This window comes from Eubalaena glacialis, chromosome 6 (genome assembly GCF_028564815.1).
Source record: "Eubalaena glacialis isolate mEubGla1 chromosome 6, mEubGla1.1.hap2.+ XY, whole genome shotgun sequence".
Taxonomy (NCBI): domain Eukaryota; kingdom Metazoa; phylum Chordata; class Mammalia; order Artiodactyla; family Balaenidae; genus Eubalaena; species Eubalaena glacialis.
In genome coordinates this window covers 68,098,650-68,115,356 of record NC_083721.1, presented here as the reverse complement: position 1 = coordinate 68,115,356, position 16,707 = coordinate 68,098,650, and the positions used below count along the sequence as shown (strand labels likewise).

At 32.0% G+C, this 16,707-nt stretch overlaps 1 protein-coding gene across 3 annotated transcripts in view; it reads right to left on the bottom strand.

The window, feature by feature from the left end:
• The window catches only part of STXBP5L (syntaxin binding protein 5L), a 366,549-nt gene that overhangs the window by 233,545 nt on the left and 116,297 nt on the right, over positions 1 to 16,707 (bottom strand). For all 3 annotated transcript variants that reach the window (XM_061193153.1, XM_061193151.1, XM_061193152.1), the window contains exon 5: positions 3,989 to 4,123. In XM_061193153.1, coding sequence (XP_061049136.1) covers positions 3,989 to 4,123 — 135 coding nt within the window. The remainder of the gene's footprint in view (positions 1 to 3,988; positions 4,124 to 16,707) is intronic.

Sequence of the window (16,707 nt, the reverse complement as noted above, 5' to 3'; positions counted from 1 at the left end):
CCTTTGTATTCTGTCCTAGACTGCAGTGTATTCCCATATTATACATGGTCACGAATTCAAGAGCCCACAGGAGCCAGGCAGGTAATGCAAATAAGTTCAACAGGCTGAATAAGAACTGTGCCAAACTGGATAGCACATTACCCACCTACAAAAGGAAAGTCGTTAGTCAGTTCCTGTTGATTACTGACTGCCATGCAAGAATACTGGACTGGGATTGTTTCATCAGGAATTTTTTTCATGAAAAGCTGGAAATCCAAATTTTTATCTCTACTCTACCAGTTCTTAAATATTGGAAACTAATAATTCAGAATATATTTAAATACTCTGATGGGCAAACAAAACATATCTGTGAGTCAGAATTGGTTCACTGTCTACAAGTTTGCTACCTCATTTATATACACTTTTCATGCACAATCTCAAATATTCTTATAGTTTCAATGACCATGTAAATTCTGATCTCATTAGGTTCAGAACCATATATCCCACGTCTTACCATTCTCCCATACCAATTCCATTTGAATAACTTAAAAACACATACAACCCAACCTACCTAAAATTGAACTCATTATTTTACTCCCAACCTACTCAATCTCCTGCATTCTTTCACTAAATGGCACCCTTATCAACACAGTTACTCAGGCCAAACACTTCGGGTCACTCTTAATTCTTAATATATTATTCTTACATCTTCCCACAATACCCAAGTATTGCCTCTTCTATCTTCTATTTCTTTAATATGTCAGCTTATCTTCACTCCTAAATCCACCCTAATTTTTACCAAGAATACAGTCTTTTCTCTTTTCAATGATTTCTCCATACCTGCATTCAGAGTGGACTTCCTAAATGCAAATTTGGTCAAGTCAATTCTTTGCTTAAAACTCTTCAAAATCTAGCTCCTGACCTTAGATAAAGTCTAAATGCTCAAACTGGCTTACAAGCCTTTCATACTATATATTTTTATTATCTTCTCAACTTTATCTCTTGCCATCCTTTCCCCCAGCCTTCCCAACCAACTAAACTACTTGAAATTTCTGTGCATGGAACAAAAACTCTCACATTCTATCCTTTAAAACTTCTGTTCCCTCTTCCTGGAAGCCCTCTCCTCCAATTCTCCACTCACCTAACTGAAACTCATCCTTCAGATCTCATGGATGTAACTTCCTTCACAGATACTTCTCTGAGACTTCATCTCTATTTTAGGTTTCCTTCTTATAGAATTTTCACTTTATATTTCCAATATATTGTAATTGTCTTTTTACTTAATCTCACCTTTATTACACTGGAATCCCGAGAGGAGAGAAACTATGTCTTCCCAGTTTACACTTGTTTCCAGGAGCTAGCATATCATAGTGTTCAATAAATATATTTGAAGACTGTATGTCTTACATCTATGATTTAGTTCTAAATTTCATGCTCAAATTTTTAATCACACGTAGAAAAAACTGGTTATTTTTTTTTCTTTTAAAGCTAGGGCTGTCCTTCAGAAACAGCTATTTCTGTGCTATAACCTGGAACATATTTTCCCATATAAAATTTTTTAATGTCAGTTTTGTTCTATACTACTATTTTATAAGGTATTCTATAAACATTACCGTTTCTACAAACATCACAAAAATGGCTTCCAGTTTCCAAATAACCAATATACACATTATGGGAACACAAACTATTTATAATTATGGGAACTGCCTACAATTACAATTAGGAGACTTCACTAAAAATACAAACAAGCTAAAAAAATAACAAACATTGAATGAAAAGTATTTCAAGTAAGAACTTAAAATAGAAATAATCTCATATAGCTCAAAGATAATTCTGTATTTCTCACACTTAAAACATGTACTGTTAAAATTTGTTTAAAATTCTAATTATAAAATGATTCTTCTTAATTAAATACGTATTTTATTATACCCTTAACACATATTAATAAGTGGCATGCATTTTCTAATGTATCTCAAGAGGTAGAGAGCAATTAAAAGACTGACTGCTCAGGGAGACTGGAAGTTGGCATTTAAAATTATACCTATCACAGTGTGACTATAATTTCATGGAAAACATTTTTGGAAATCTGGTCTAAATAAAGCAAGAAACAGTCAGGAGATAAGGTGGCTACTAATGATTTCTTGAGGATATTTCAAAGTCATTTTCAGAGGCACGTACAACTCTATAAAACACCGGATTTATATAAATGGAAGATTCTATTCAGAATCACATGCGTAAGAACATATTATGAAAAAATAAAATACCTTATTTTATTTCTTTAATTTCTCCTAATTTTACCCTCCTTTATAATATACATTTTTAAATCTTCATTAGTTCTGAAATCATAAAGTATGGACTATGTAAATACATATAGGGTGTAAGTCATAGTTCAGGTAGTATTAATCTGAACTATGAAAAGGATCTGTTAAGTAAATGAATATAGAAACAACATTGCAAGTGTGGTGAAATATTTGATCTGTTTAGATAAAAAACTCTTCTTAATTACTTTATCAGCATTGAACTGACCACAAATGATACACCTATTACTATTTGTACTAATATTAAATTTATATAAAATCTCTATATTTGATCTCTCAAGTTTACTTTATCAATATCCCAAAACAATATTATGAAAACAAATATTAAGTTCAGCCCTATTTAATGTTTTTATAGAACTAAGATTATAGGGGGAAAAGCCTTTCCCAAATAGCTGAAAAAATAGATAACTTTTTGGGAGACACATAATTGTCTACCGGCCAAATGTTTTTAAAAATATACACATAGAATATTAAAATATATATGAGCAAAATAGCTCATACCAATTATAATTATAAATGAAAGCTGTAAGTCAACAGCACTTGTATCTATTTATCATACTAATTTTCACTGTCATTAGTTATTTAGTAGCCACTCTGTGGAAAGCACCAAAATAAGCCAAATATGAAGAAAAAAAGAGCAATGAACAAAGGATCCTGCCCTGGAGCAGTTCTTAATTTAATGAGGAAGAGTTATCATTAATTAAAAAAACTCATTAGAACATAATACAAGAGGAATATTGTAATAAGAATATAACAAGTAACAACCTTCCCTATCAAGTAATATACATGTACATTGAAACATTGGGAATAGGGAATAGTAGATTTATTTTAAAGACCACAGTCAAGTTTCATGAAAATAGGCTGTTTTAATCAGAGTTTTAGAGAAAAACAATTATGTAACTTAGAATATATATATATGTAAGAGAGAGAATGACCCAACCTCAAGTCAAACGTACCTTATTAAGGACCTAATATGTACAGAGCACAAACATTTATTAAAGAAAAATTGTTCTTCCAATTAACACACTGACCAGGAGAATTGTCTCTGTATATGCTACAAAAGATGGCTTGGAATTCCGTGAAGTTTCACATTTGAGGGATTTCACATTTCACATGTGTAGAAACGTAAATATCAGTGCCAAAGTGAAAGTGGCAATTGCCATCAGCCACATACCCAAAGAGCTGTATACATCACAACATGAAAGATACGGATGAACTGATTCTTCTTGGAACTCAGAACAATATGTTAATGAGGCAAGTGAAGAATAAGCTACCAGCATTTAAAAATATGTGAACTGGTCATGATTATTTTTACATAAAGCTAAATGTGGTCATAATCCACTTGCCACTCCCACTGGAAGTGGCTATACTAAGGTTGACTATAAAGAAATGAGAGGATTTTCATGTATAAGTTTTAGAATAAGCTTTAATATTTTATCATCAAATTTTGCATACATAATAACCCTTAATTATTTACAGTATTTGGAAAGTCTAAAATTAGCATATGTTAATACTACAATATCTATTTTTAAAAGCCTTTAGAGTTTTAAATTATTTTAAATGAACTTTTCACTCAAATTCATCATAAATTAGCTATTGATGTTTCAAATAACTCTGCAATTTGATATATATCCTGCATAACCATAAGATATATTTAATCCAAATAAAGTGGTATTCAAGTTCAAACTTACAGTTCAATTGCCTTGTTCCACATGATAACATATCCAGAAAGAATGAAAGATTCAATATTTACAATATGTGTATTTCCTCTTTCTGTTCCAACATAGAGCCATTTACTCTGGAAAGGTAGATGACAGTAAGTAATTCTGAAAGAAAGAAAATTACAATTAAAATATCTAAATTTTATATCTGGTCAGCATTATATTTTCCTTATGCTTATTACATAGTGATACCTATATAAACAATAAAATTTACCATATACTCAGTAGCACTTAGTTATTAGTTAGAGTTTATAGGACAAATAACAATAGTATGTCATTAAAAATAATAATGATAAAACAACCACTATTAAATAAGTGTCTAACATGGGCATTGATATATATTATTTCTAACTGAAAATAGCACTTCAAGACATATATATATTTCTGTTTCACAAAAATATTTGCTTTTACTTGCCTAGGACTGACAGCTAATAAGTGGCAAAACTGGGATTCAAATCCATTCCTGTTTGGTTGAAAGACTGCCATATTTCTACAACGTTACACTGTTTGCTTTTTTTCACTTGAAATAAAAATTAGGTATATATAAAACATAAATTTCAGAGGTCAGAGAGTCTGTAGCTTTGTCTACATGAGGCGATGAATTATTTACTTTTTATTCTGATGTTTGGCATCTAAGTAGTATAAAGAAAACTTATAAGGTCAGAGATCCATTATACTATTCCCTTATTTTTTTGTTCTGCCTTCATCTTCACAATGGGCTTTCTGACCAATTCTGGGAAACTGTTCCATAGCCAAAGCAACCATGACTCCTATATATGAAATTCGGGAATTTATCAGAGTCTTCTATCCACAGCATCATCACTTTTTCTAGTTGGGCCTACTTAGGCTCCTTAACCACTCTTAAAAAGACATGGGGGATAAAGTTCACAGTTATTCCTTATCAGAACTTGTTATTAAATCATAATATTTCCTAGAATTTATTTAGAAAAGGAGCTGGTAAATTGTTAGAAGAGCAAAACAGAATTCTGATGCCAAGCAGACACACAACTATGGGAAAAAAAAAGGAAAGTGAATGGTAAATTCCAAAAAGGATTCCATCTTGTACCTCTTTATATAAGAGTGAACATGCAGTATGTCAAATTTATATTTTCAATCTGGTTCATTGACTTTCTCTACACCAAACTTTATTCAAAAGTATTCTGTTGAAGGCACCTTGCACACTACAATCCAAAAAACTAGAAGCCTTGTTATTATATACACATTTACAGAGTCAATTGACAATCTAATTAAAGTATAACATATATGACAGTGGACAATTTTGATTAAAACCTGAAGTCTAGAATTGCTGTTGCCAAGAGATACTCAATAATGTTCCACAGAAAATAACTTGATAGTCATGTTTCTAGGCAATGAACAATCAATTTTCAATTCAATCCATGTAGAAAGAGGAAGCTCATTTTAAAAAGGATCTATGATCACCCTTTCTGAATACTGGGAGAGTAGAAAAAACACTAATCCCATTAAAGTAGACACAAATACAGGAGTTTAGGTAGAAAAGGAGCAAACTTAAATATTACATGGTCATTTATAAGGTTAAGAAAAAAGTCTAAGAACTGCCAGGTTTCAGTAATGAGACCTGAAGCAAGCAGCAAAATTCCAATATAGACAGACTTTACAGTATGTACAAGAACAATGGAATACATGAAGAAGATCCAAACAGAAATATAAATATTCCTTGAACCAACACTACTGTATTCCTCATTCTTATTGATAAGAAACTAGACCCTTTATGACAAAAGGGTTTCACCTTATGTCCAAAGTCCAACTGATGGGTCGTGGTTAAACAAGTAAGAGACTCCCAGAATTAATCTGAACCCAATTTGAAAAGTAAAACAATAAAACAATAAAAACACTAATTTGAAAAGATATATGCACTCCTATGTTCATTGCAGCATTACTGACAATAGCCAAGATACAGGAGCAATGTAAGTGCCCATCAGTAGATGAATGGATAAAGAACATGTGGTATATACATGTACAATGGAATATTACTCAGCTATAAAACGGATGAAATCTTGCCATTTGTGACAACATGGATGGACTTCTGCTAAGTGAAATAAGTCAGACAGAAATACAACTATTATATGATTTCACTTATATGTGGTATCTAAAAAACAAAACAAATGAACATAAAAAAACAGAAACAGAGTTATAGATACAGAGAACAAACAGGTGGTTGCCAGAGGGGAGGGAGATGGGAGGATGTGTGAAATAGGTGAAGAAAATTAAGAGGTACAAACTTCTAGTTACAAAACAAATGAGTCATAGGGATGAAATGTATAGCATAGGAAATATAATCAACAATGTAATATCTCTGTATGGTGACACATGATACCTAAACTTATTGTGGCGATCATTATATATAGAAATATCAAATCACTATGTTGTACACCTGGAACTAACATAGGGTTGTAGGTCAATTATACTTTTTCTTCTATTTAGGATCTATACGAAATTATGGATGTTCAGTCTTCTTATTGTCATAATCATTTCATGATGTAAGTCAAATCATTACGCTCTATACCTTAAAGTTATACAGTGCCATATGTCCATTTTATCTCAGTAAAACTGCAAGGAAAAAAAAGAAATTGAAACCTAAGGACAACCACTCGCAAAAAGCCAGCTATGCTTTCGTAAATAAAGCAACTACTTAAGCTATAGCCAATCCAATAGTTCTTTGCTTTGCTTTCATGTCTTATCTATAAAAGTCTTGCCCCTAGCTATCTGTGGAGCACTCTTAACCACTTCTGTTGGCACTGCCCAATTCAAATTGATTTTTGCTCAAATTAACTCTTAAAATTAAAAAAAAAAGTAATGTGATTTACTTAAGATGATTGACATAGGTGAAGGAGAGGGCATGATTAAACTTGTGCTGTGTGTTTGATAACCATAATAAGTGACTAATCAGTATCCTTATAGAACTTAATTTATTGTACTTAATAGCTACACTTTCACTTATAATGTATTTCTACCACCACCACCTGCAAGATGAAGGATTTTCTATTATATGTGGGCCTTGGAAAAATAATATTGTTCCTATATCCATATTCACTATCATTCTTTCATAGTAAATCATCTAAGACATTGTCAGTCTTCCTTCCATTCATCCATTTATTCAAGCTTCACTGAGTAATTCTTTATAAAGAGTACTGTCCTTGATTACAACATACCTAATCTTTTTCCTTAAAAAAATATAACATCTAACAGGAGAGATAAGACAAGTTGACAAGTAAGAAAAATAAAAGTAAAATGTGTTAATTGCTATAAAGAGTTCAAAGGAGGGAGGGATTAATTCAAGTAAGGGAAATCAAGGAAAGCTAAGGTAGAAAACTGTACAGTATTTGAATTGGGCCAAAGGACTCTGTAATTTGATATATTTGTTATATAGGCATATTAAATAAACAAAATACATGTTTCTCAAGCTTGAATAATATACAGATCTTTAAAAAAAGTTTTGCTGATCCTCACTTTGACTTACTTTTATAACTTCTTTAACTTATGCATAAAAATAAGAAATTCCTCATACTTATGGCTCATATATACATAAAACAAACAAAAAAAATTAAATAAAACTAAAACTAGAATTCAAATGACAATTAATTTACATGACATATGAATTTTTTTACAAAAATAAAACAATCTCACAATATGAATATGATTCTGACTCCACAGGTTCTTTTTTTTTTTTTTTTTAAACTAATTTTTAATGTGTTAATTGATGAGCATTAAATATTGGAATTGACCTCTTCTTTTGAATTTATTTATTTATTTATTTATATTTTTGGCTGTGTTGGGTCTTCGCCTCTGTGCGAGGGCCCTCTCCAGTTGCGGCAAGTGGGGGCCACTCTTCATCGCAGTGCGCGGGCCTCTCACTATCGTGGCCTCTCCCGTTGCGGAGCACAGGCTCCAGAAGCACAGGCTCAGTAGTTGTGGCCCACGGGCCCAGTTGCTCCGCGGCACGTGGGATCTTCCCAGACCAGGGCTCGAACCCGTGTCCCCTGCATTGGCAGGCAGACTCTCAACCACTGCGCCACCAGGGAAGCCCCCACAGGTTCTTTTATGTCTATACTTACTCTGTGTCTCTCTTTCACCACTTGCCTCTACTTGAATACCTTTGAATTCTGCTCCATAGTATACCATCAAATAATTTTATAATCATTTGGCATGAATACATAATACATGTGCATAATCCACTTCTATTTTTTATTAACCCATAACAATTAAAATAATACTACTTGGCGCCAACACAACCATAAATGCATATATAACTTCACATATTGAAATTGTATGGCAGTATTTTTGCATAAGAGGGTTTATTCAAATCATTCAGAATATTTCCATTAGTCTGACTATAAATTACTGTGGATAATTCACAACCCCAAGACTATGCCCATAAATCCTATTTTGAGAAACACTGTCAATACACAAGCCAAAAATATACTGTAAAAAGGAAAATGACTTAAAATTACAAAAATTATGCTGTATAAAATTTAGTGGAAGATTTCAGTTTTGAAACTTTCCCCACCGCTAAGTTCTAACATAGTTCAATTTTAATCTTATTTTTTGTCTGGATTCCAGGTGAAACCTCTAGTACCGGGCATGATGACTCTGGCTCCAGTCCCTTCTATAATATTTATAATCATTCTTTACAACCTGGTTATACTCAGAATCAGGTGTATGATTCTGCATATTAAAAATACAAACCAGAGATGACGATTCAGTAGTTCTGGAGTAATATCTAGGAATACTGTTTTAAAACTCTTTCTGAGTGGTTTTGATACACAACCACAGTTAAGAACTACTAAATTATAACAATAACCTTAAATTTTTGGTATAGATAAATATCTCATTAAAATGCATATCCCAGATTCTAGTCACACAAACTGTGACTCCTTGGACTTGGGATGGATTATATGACTGATATTTTAACAAATATTTTGCTATTCAAAATGAAGTCCATAGACCAGCAGCATGGATGTTACCTGGAAGCTTAGTAGAAATTCAGAATCTCAGGCCCAATCCCAGAATTAGAAATTGAATTACATGAAGAACCCCCAGGTGAGTCACACACACATGGAAGTTTAGGAAGCACTTCTCTAGGTGATTCTGATACAGATAATTCATGAACTACATTTTAAGAAATGTAGTTCTGTGGCTGAATGACTGCTGCTTACTTACTCTTCAAGTTTTAGGATAAGAACCTAAATTACTAAGTTAATAGTAGGGATAATGCTATGTAGTACCCCCCAAACAGCTAATGATGGTTATAATAATGATGATAAGGTGAAGCACAACAACAGCTAGGGAAAGGGACAGATAGCTACCCTAAGATTCCCTCAGCATCTTAAGTCAAAGGCTGATATTTAGGAGTTTTAGTGGAAAAACTCAAATCATATAAAAAGAAAAAATAAGGAATTAAATTTTCTTTAAGAAAAAGAATCTGATAATTTTAGACAACCTATACCTAGCTGAATTATAATACAAGAGATAAAATTAAATAGGTAGTGAAATTTTAGTTAAATTTCATTCATTGTCTTAATGGGCTTTAATTAACCAGACAGTAAAAAATTCACTGAATTTTATTGTCCATAATTAGTTGAAAAACTAACAAATGTAAGTCAAATTTGAAAAATAAGTCAAATCTGCATTTGCATAGGGAATAACATAATGATTTTTGGCAAATGCAATTCTGAGAAGCTTATTTTCATTCTCCTACAGTGAAAGAAATAACATTTTCTATCATCATTTAAATTCATAGAATATTTCAATTTCTGAACGGGAGAACTGAATTAGTGGAGGCCACGTGGGGAGCAGGAATGAGTCACAGGTCTTCTGGTCAGGGTGATAAAAGTAGAAGTATGATGGGGAGCCATAAACCCACCCCAGTAAGATGCCTCTCCCAACCTCAGGTGTTAGTTGAAGGCCAACTAGGGAACCTGAACTTCTATTCCCACCAGTTAGCAACAAGAGGTCATCTGCCCTTCTGTTGCCAGAACAATGTCAAAACAACCCACCCAAAACAGAAGGTTTAAATAAGACCTAGGGTGTCATAACATTATACTGAAAGTGTTCAGTTTGTATTAAAAAATCACTCATACCAAGAAACAGAAAAATCACAATTTGAATGAATAAAAAAATAGATACCAATATCAAGATGATACAGATGTTAGAATTTACTGAAAAATATTTGAAAGAAGCTATCATAAAATGGAACAAGCAATTATGAATAAAATGAAAAAAAAAAACCAGAAAGTCTCAGCAAAGAAACAGGAGATAAAAAGAAGAATCAAATGCAAATTTTACTACTGAAAAGTACAATAAAGAAAATTTTAAAACCTAAGGATAAACTGAATAGCATAATGGAGGAAACAGAAGAGTCAGTGAACTCAAATATAAAGCAATATAAATTACCCAATCTGTAAAACAGACAGAAAATACATGTAAAAAAAAAAAATCAGAGACTCAGAAACCTGTGGGACAAAAACAAAAGATCTGATAACAATCATGTTATCAGGGTCCCAGAAGGAAAAGGATGGGACTGAAAAAGGAGTCAAAAAAATAATGTCTAAAAACTTCCCAAAATTGGTAAAAGGCAAAACAAAGGATTCAAGAAGCTGAAAAAAACCAAAAGGATAAACCCAAAGAAATAAAACCAAGACAGATCACAACCAAATATCTGAAAACTAAAAATGAAAAGAAAAAAATCTTGAAGGTGGCAAGAGAGCAACAACACTTTAACTACAGGAGAAAAATTCCGATGATAGCAGATTTCTCATCAGAAAACAGGGGGCCAAAAGGAAGTAGAACATTACTCAACGGCTTAAAGAAAAGAACTGTCAACCCAGAATTCTATACATGCCAAATATATTTCTGCTTTTATTAGATGAAGGAAAACCAAGAATTTGTCACTAAAAGGTCAACTCTAAGAGAATGGTTAAAGGGTGTTTACTAAACAAAAAGGAATAATTTTTTTTAAAAAAAGGAAAATTTGAATATCAAGAGTGAATAAAAAACAACAAAAAGTAAAACTATGGGTAAATACAATATATTTTCCTTCTCATAATTTCCTAAATTATGTTTGACAGTTGAAGGAAAAATTATAACACAGTCTGATTTGGTTCTAAATATAGAGAGAGGAAAATGTATTATAAATGAGGGAAATAAAAAAGAAAAGGTCTTTATACTTCATTCAAACTGGGAAAATGCAATAGCAAAAGACTGTGGTAAATTGTTTATATATAATGAAATGTCTACAGCAACCTCTAAAGAAGTGAAGTGACACAAAAAGACACTAAAAAATAAAGATAAATCAAAATGAAATTCTAAAAAAATGTTCAATTAAAAACAGGATGGCAAGAAAAAAAATACCAAGTAGGTGAAGAACAGAGAGATCAAGCAGACAACAAAAAATAAAATAAGATCTTAAGCCCTGAGATATCAATAATTACAGAAAATGTAAACACCAATTAAAATACACAGATTGACAGAGTGAATTTAAAAAACATAAGCAAACTATACACTGTCTACAAGAAACTTACTTCAATTATATTGACGTGGAAAAGCTGAAAGTAACAAGAAGGGCTAGATATATCATGCAAACATTAATCAAAAGAAAGCAGAAGAGGTTATATTAATATCAGATAAAAAAGAGTTCAGATAAAAAAGAGTTCAGATAACCAGAGACAGAGAAGGACATTATGTAAAGATAAAAGGTCAGTCCACCAAGAAGACAGAGCAATCCCAAATGTGCATGCACCAAACAACAGGTTGCAAAATACATGAAGCAAAAACTGATAAAACTGAAAAGAAAAAAAGAGAGACTCCATGATGCTAGTAGATTTCAACACCTGTCTCTAGCAAATCAGTAAGGATACAGAAGAACTCAACACAACCATCAGCCAACAGAAACTAATCAACATTTATAGAATAACCTGCTAAACAACAACAAAATAGACATTCTTTCCTAGCAGCCATAAAACATATACTAAGATAGATGACATCCTGGGCTAAAAAACAAACCTCAGTAAATTTAAAATAATTCAGATCATATACAATGTGTTCTCTAAACACAATGGAATCAAACTAGAAATCAATAAAAGAAAGATAATAGGAAAAAAATCTCCAAATACTTAGAATTAATCAACACACTTCTAATCCATGGGCCTAAGAAGTCATCACAAGGGAATTCAAAAAATACACTGAACTGAATGACACTGGAAATACAATAAATCAAAATATGTGGGAGCTTAGACATTGATTTGAAACTTTTCCTAAAGCAATGCCAAAAGGGAATTTATAGTACTAAATACTTACATTAGAAAAAAGGAAAAGTTTCGAATCAATGTCTAAGTTCCCACCCTCAAGAAACTAGAAAAATAAGAGCAAAATAAATCCAAACCAAGTAGACAAAATAATAATAATAATAAAGAGCAGAAATTAATGAAATTGAAAACAGTAAAGCAATGGAAATAATCAATGAAACAAAAAGCAGGTTCCTTGAAAAGTTCAATAAAACTGAAAAATCTCCAGCAAAACTGACAAAAAAAAAAGACAGGAAAGACAATTTAGCAATATTAGGAATTAAAAAGGAATATCACTACAGATCATGCAAACTTAAATATGACAGTAACAATTTTACACAAGTATTTCTGACAACTTATGAAATGAACTAATTCCTCAAAAAGTACAAATTAGAGCAATTCCCCAAATCTGAAGTAGATTGAATAGTCCTATAACTACTAAGAAAATTTAATTAGTAATTTAAAAATTTCCAGAAAAGAAATCTTCAGGCCCATATGGTTTCACAAGAGAATTCTATCAAATATTTAAAGAAAAATTATCACCAGTTCTAACAATCTCTTCCAGAAAATACAAGAGGGAAAACTTCCCAATTCATTCTATAAAGATAGGATTACCTGAGAGCGAAATCAGATAAAGACAATACAATAAAGAAACCCACAAAGTGTATACCTTAAAAATATATAACTTTTACTTGTCATTTTAACTTAATAAAGCTGGGAGGGAGAGAAAAGTATGCACCAATACTCCTCATGAATATTGATGTAAAAATCCTTAACAAAAGATTAGCAAATAGAATTCAGCAATATATAAAAGACCAAGAGAGGCTTATTCCAGGAATGCAAGGCTAGCTCAATATTTGGAAATCAGTCAATGTAATTCACCATAGTAACAGGCTAAAACAGAAAACATGATCATATCAATTGATGCAGAAATAGCATTTGACAAAATTCAACATGCACTCATGATAAAAGCTATCAAAAGTAGTATTAGAGAGTATTCTCTCAACTTCATAAAGATCAGCTACAAAAAGCCTACAAGGAACATTATACTTAATGGTGAAAGAATGAATGCTTTCCCTCTAAGATCAAGAACAAGGCAAGCATGGCTGCTCTCATCCCTCTTCATGAACATAGTTTTGGAAGTTCCAGCCAGTTCAAAAAAAGCAAGAAAAAGAAATAAAGGCATGTAGATCAGAAAGGAAGAAATAAAACTTCCTTGTTTGCAGATAACATGATGGTCCACATAGAAAATCCCAAGGAATCTGCAAAGAAAGTCACAGAACTAATAAATAAGTTCAGTAATGTTGCAGCATATAAGATAAGCATACAAAACTCAGTTGTATTTCTACACAGTAGCAATGAGCATGTGGAAGCTGAAAATGCAACACCATTTAAAATCACTCAAAATATGATATACTGAGGTATAAATATAAAAAACAATTATAGAACTTGAATGCTAAAAACTACAAAATCCAGATGAAAGAAATAAAAGATCTAAGTAAACAGACATCCTGTGTTCATGAATTTTAATACCCAACATTGTAAAAATGTCAATTCACTTTTTTATAAAACTCTGGCAAAATATTTTTGTAGATTTATAGCTAAAGCAATTGTGAAAAAGAAGAATGAAGTGGGAGGAACCAGCCTACCCAATTTCAAGACCATATATATCTATAGTAAAGACTATGTGGTATTTGCAGAGGGATGGAAATATAGATCAATGCAATAGAATAGAGAACACAGAAAAATAAACCCTTTAATATGTCCAACTGACTTTTGACAAATTTGTAAGGCAATTCAATGAAAGAAGGTCAACAAATAGTACTAGAGAACTGGATATCTACTGAGACAATATTGAATCTTTACCTAAACTTCAAACCTTATACAAAAACTAACTCAAAACAGATCACACATTTATATTTACATGTAAAATATAAAACTTTACCAAAAAAAGGAGAAAATCCTTGGGATCTGGGACTAAGCAGTACGTTCTTAGATTTAATTTAGAAGTATGATCCGTAATCACAGAACTAATAAATTGTGCTTCATCAAAATATAACCCATTTTCTACATGAAAGACTCTCTTTCAAGCATGGAAATACAAGCTATAGACTGGGAGAAAATATTTACAAACCACATATCCAACAAAGGACTAGTTTTTAGAATAAATTTTTAAATGCTCAAAACTGAATGGTAAAAAAAAAAAATACATGAGAAAGTGCTAACAAATGGAAAATCAATTACTCTATTGGACCCAGAAGAGAACTGAAATCTTGGAATGAACTACAACTCCAAAATTTCTATATAAGAAGTTCTTAGGGAATCCAAAAAGCAAGGGAGACAAAATCAAGGACACTACAAAAATTTGAAGCCTCTGGTGCCTACAGCCACAGCAAACGTCGATACAGCCTAACTCCTTATTGTATCAACATAAAACCTCATGTTAAAGTCCTATCTACCTCAAGTACTATTACCCCATACACATGTCTAGCTTTCAACAAAAAATTTATAAGGCATGCTAAAAAGCAAGGGAAAACGTCTGAAGAGACAAAGTAACATTAGAACCAGACTCAGATGTGACAAAAATAATATGCTTATTAGACAAGAAATTTTAAATAACTATGATTAATATTTTAAGTGCACTAATGAAAATAGTAAACAACATGCAAGATGGGTAATGTAAGCAAAGAGATGAAAACACTAACAATGATTCAAATGGAAATGTTAGATATTAAAACCATTGTAAACAAAATGAAGAATGCATTTGATGTGTTCATCAAGAGTCAATATGGCCAAGTAAACAATCAACGAACGTGGACATAAGTTACTAGAAACTTGCCAAACTTACATACAACGAGAAAAAAAAGAGGCAGGGGAGAATATCCAAGGACTGTGGGATAGTTTCAAAAGGTGTAACATACTTATAAGTGGAATGCCAGAAGAGAGAACTGAATAGAAGTATTTGAAGCAATAATGGCTAAAAACTTCCCAAAATTAATGACAGACACCAAACCACAGATCCAGGAAGCTCAGAGACACCTAGGAGGGGGAAATATACAAAATCGACACCTAGCTTTATCATACTCAAACTGCAGAAAACCAACAACAAAGAGAAAATCTTGAATAAATCCAGGGGTAGAGGGGAAGCCCCCTTACCTACAATACCCATAGAGAAAAAAAGGATAAGGTTTATGATGGACTTCTCATCATAAACCATGCAAGAAAGAATAAGAGTGGAGTGAAATAATCAAAGTGCTGAGAGGAAAATACCCTCACCAACCTAGATTTGTATATCCAAAGAAATTATGCTCCAAGAGTGAAGAAATAAAAACACTGTCAGAGTGAGCACAGTGGTGCAGCCACTATGGAAAACAGTATAGATTCCTCAAAAAATTAAGAATAGAACTACTATATGACCCAGCAATTCCACTCCTGGGTATAAATCAAAAAAAAAACACCAAAAACCAAACCACTAATTTGGAAATACATACACACCCCAATCTTCATAGCAGCACTATTTACAATAGCCAAGATAATGGAAGCAACCCAAGTATGCATCAACAGATGAATGGATAAAGAAGATGTGATACAAACACAAACACACACACACACACAATGGAATATTACTCAGCTATAAAAAGAATGTAATTCTGCCGTTTGCAGCAATGTGGATGGACCTAGAGATTATCATACTAAGTGAAGTAAGTCAGATAGAGAAAGACAAATACTGTATGATATCACTTATATATGGAATCTAAAAAATAATACAAATTAATGTATACAGCAAAACAGAAACAGACCCACAGATATAGAAAACAAACTAGTGATTACCAGATGGGATAGGGAACGTGGGAGGGACAAGTTAGGGGTATGGGATTAAGAGATACAAATTACTATGTATAAAATAGATAAGCAACAAGGATATACTGTATAGAACAGGGAATTATAGCCATTATCTTGCAAGGACTTTTGATGGAGTATAATCTATAAAAAATACTGAATCATTATACTGTAGACCTGAAACTAATATAATATCGTAAAGCAACTATAATTTAAAAAAACACTCTCAGAAAAAATTTTTAAATTAAGAATTTTTTTGCTAGTAGAGCTGCATGGCAAAAGAAAATGTTGAAAATTTTTCAGGGAGATGGAATCTACATTAAAAAAAAGAAGAACTTGGGAGAAGGAATAAATGAAGGTAAAATAACATATTTTCTTTTTCTTAATTGATCTAAAAGATAAATGTCTATTCAAAGTAGTAATAGTAACAATGCACTGTGTAATTATTGTAAATAGATAAATTAAGTGGCAACAATGTCATAAGGGACAGGAAGAAAAATTTGGGAATATTCCCTTATAAGCTATATT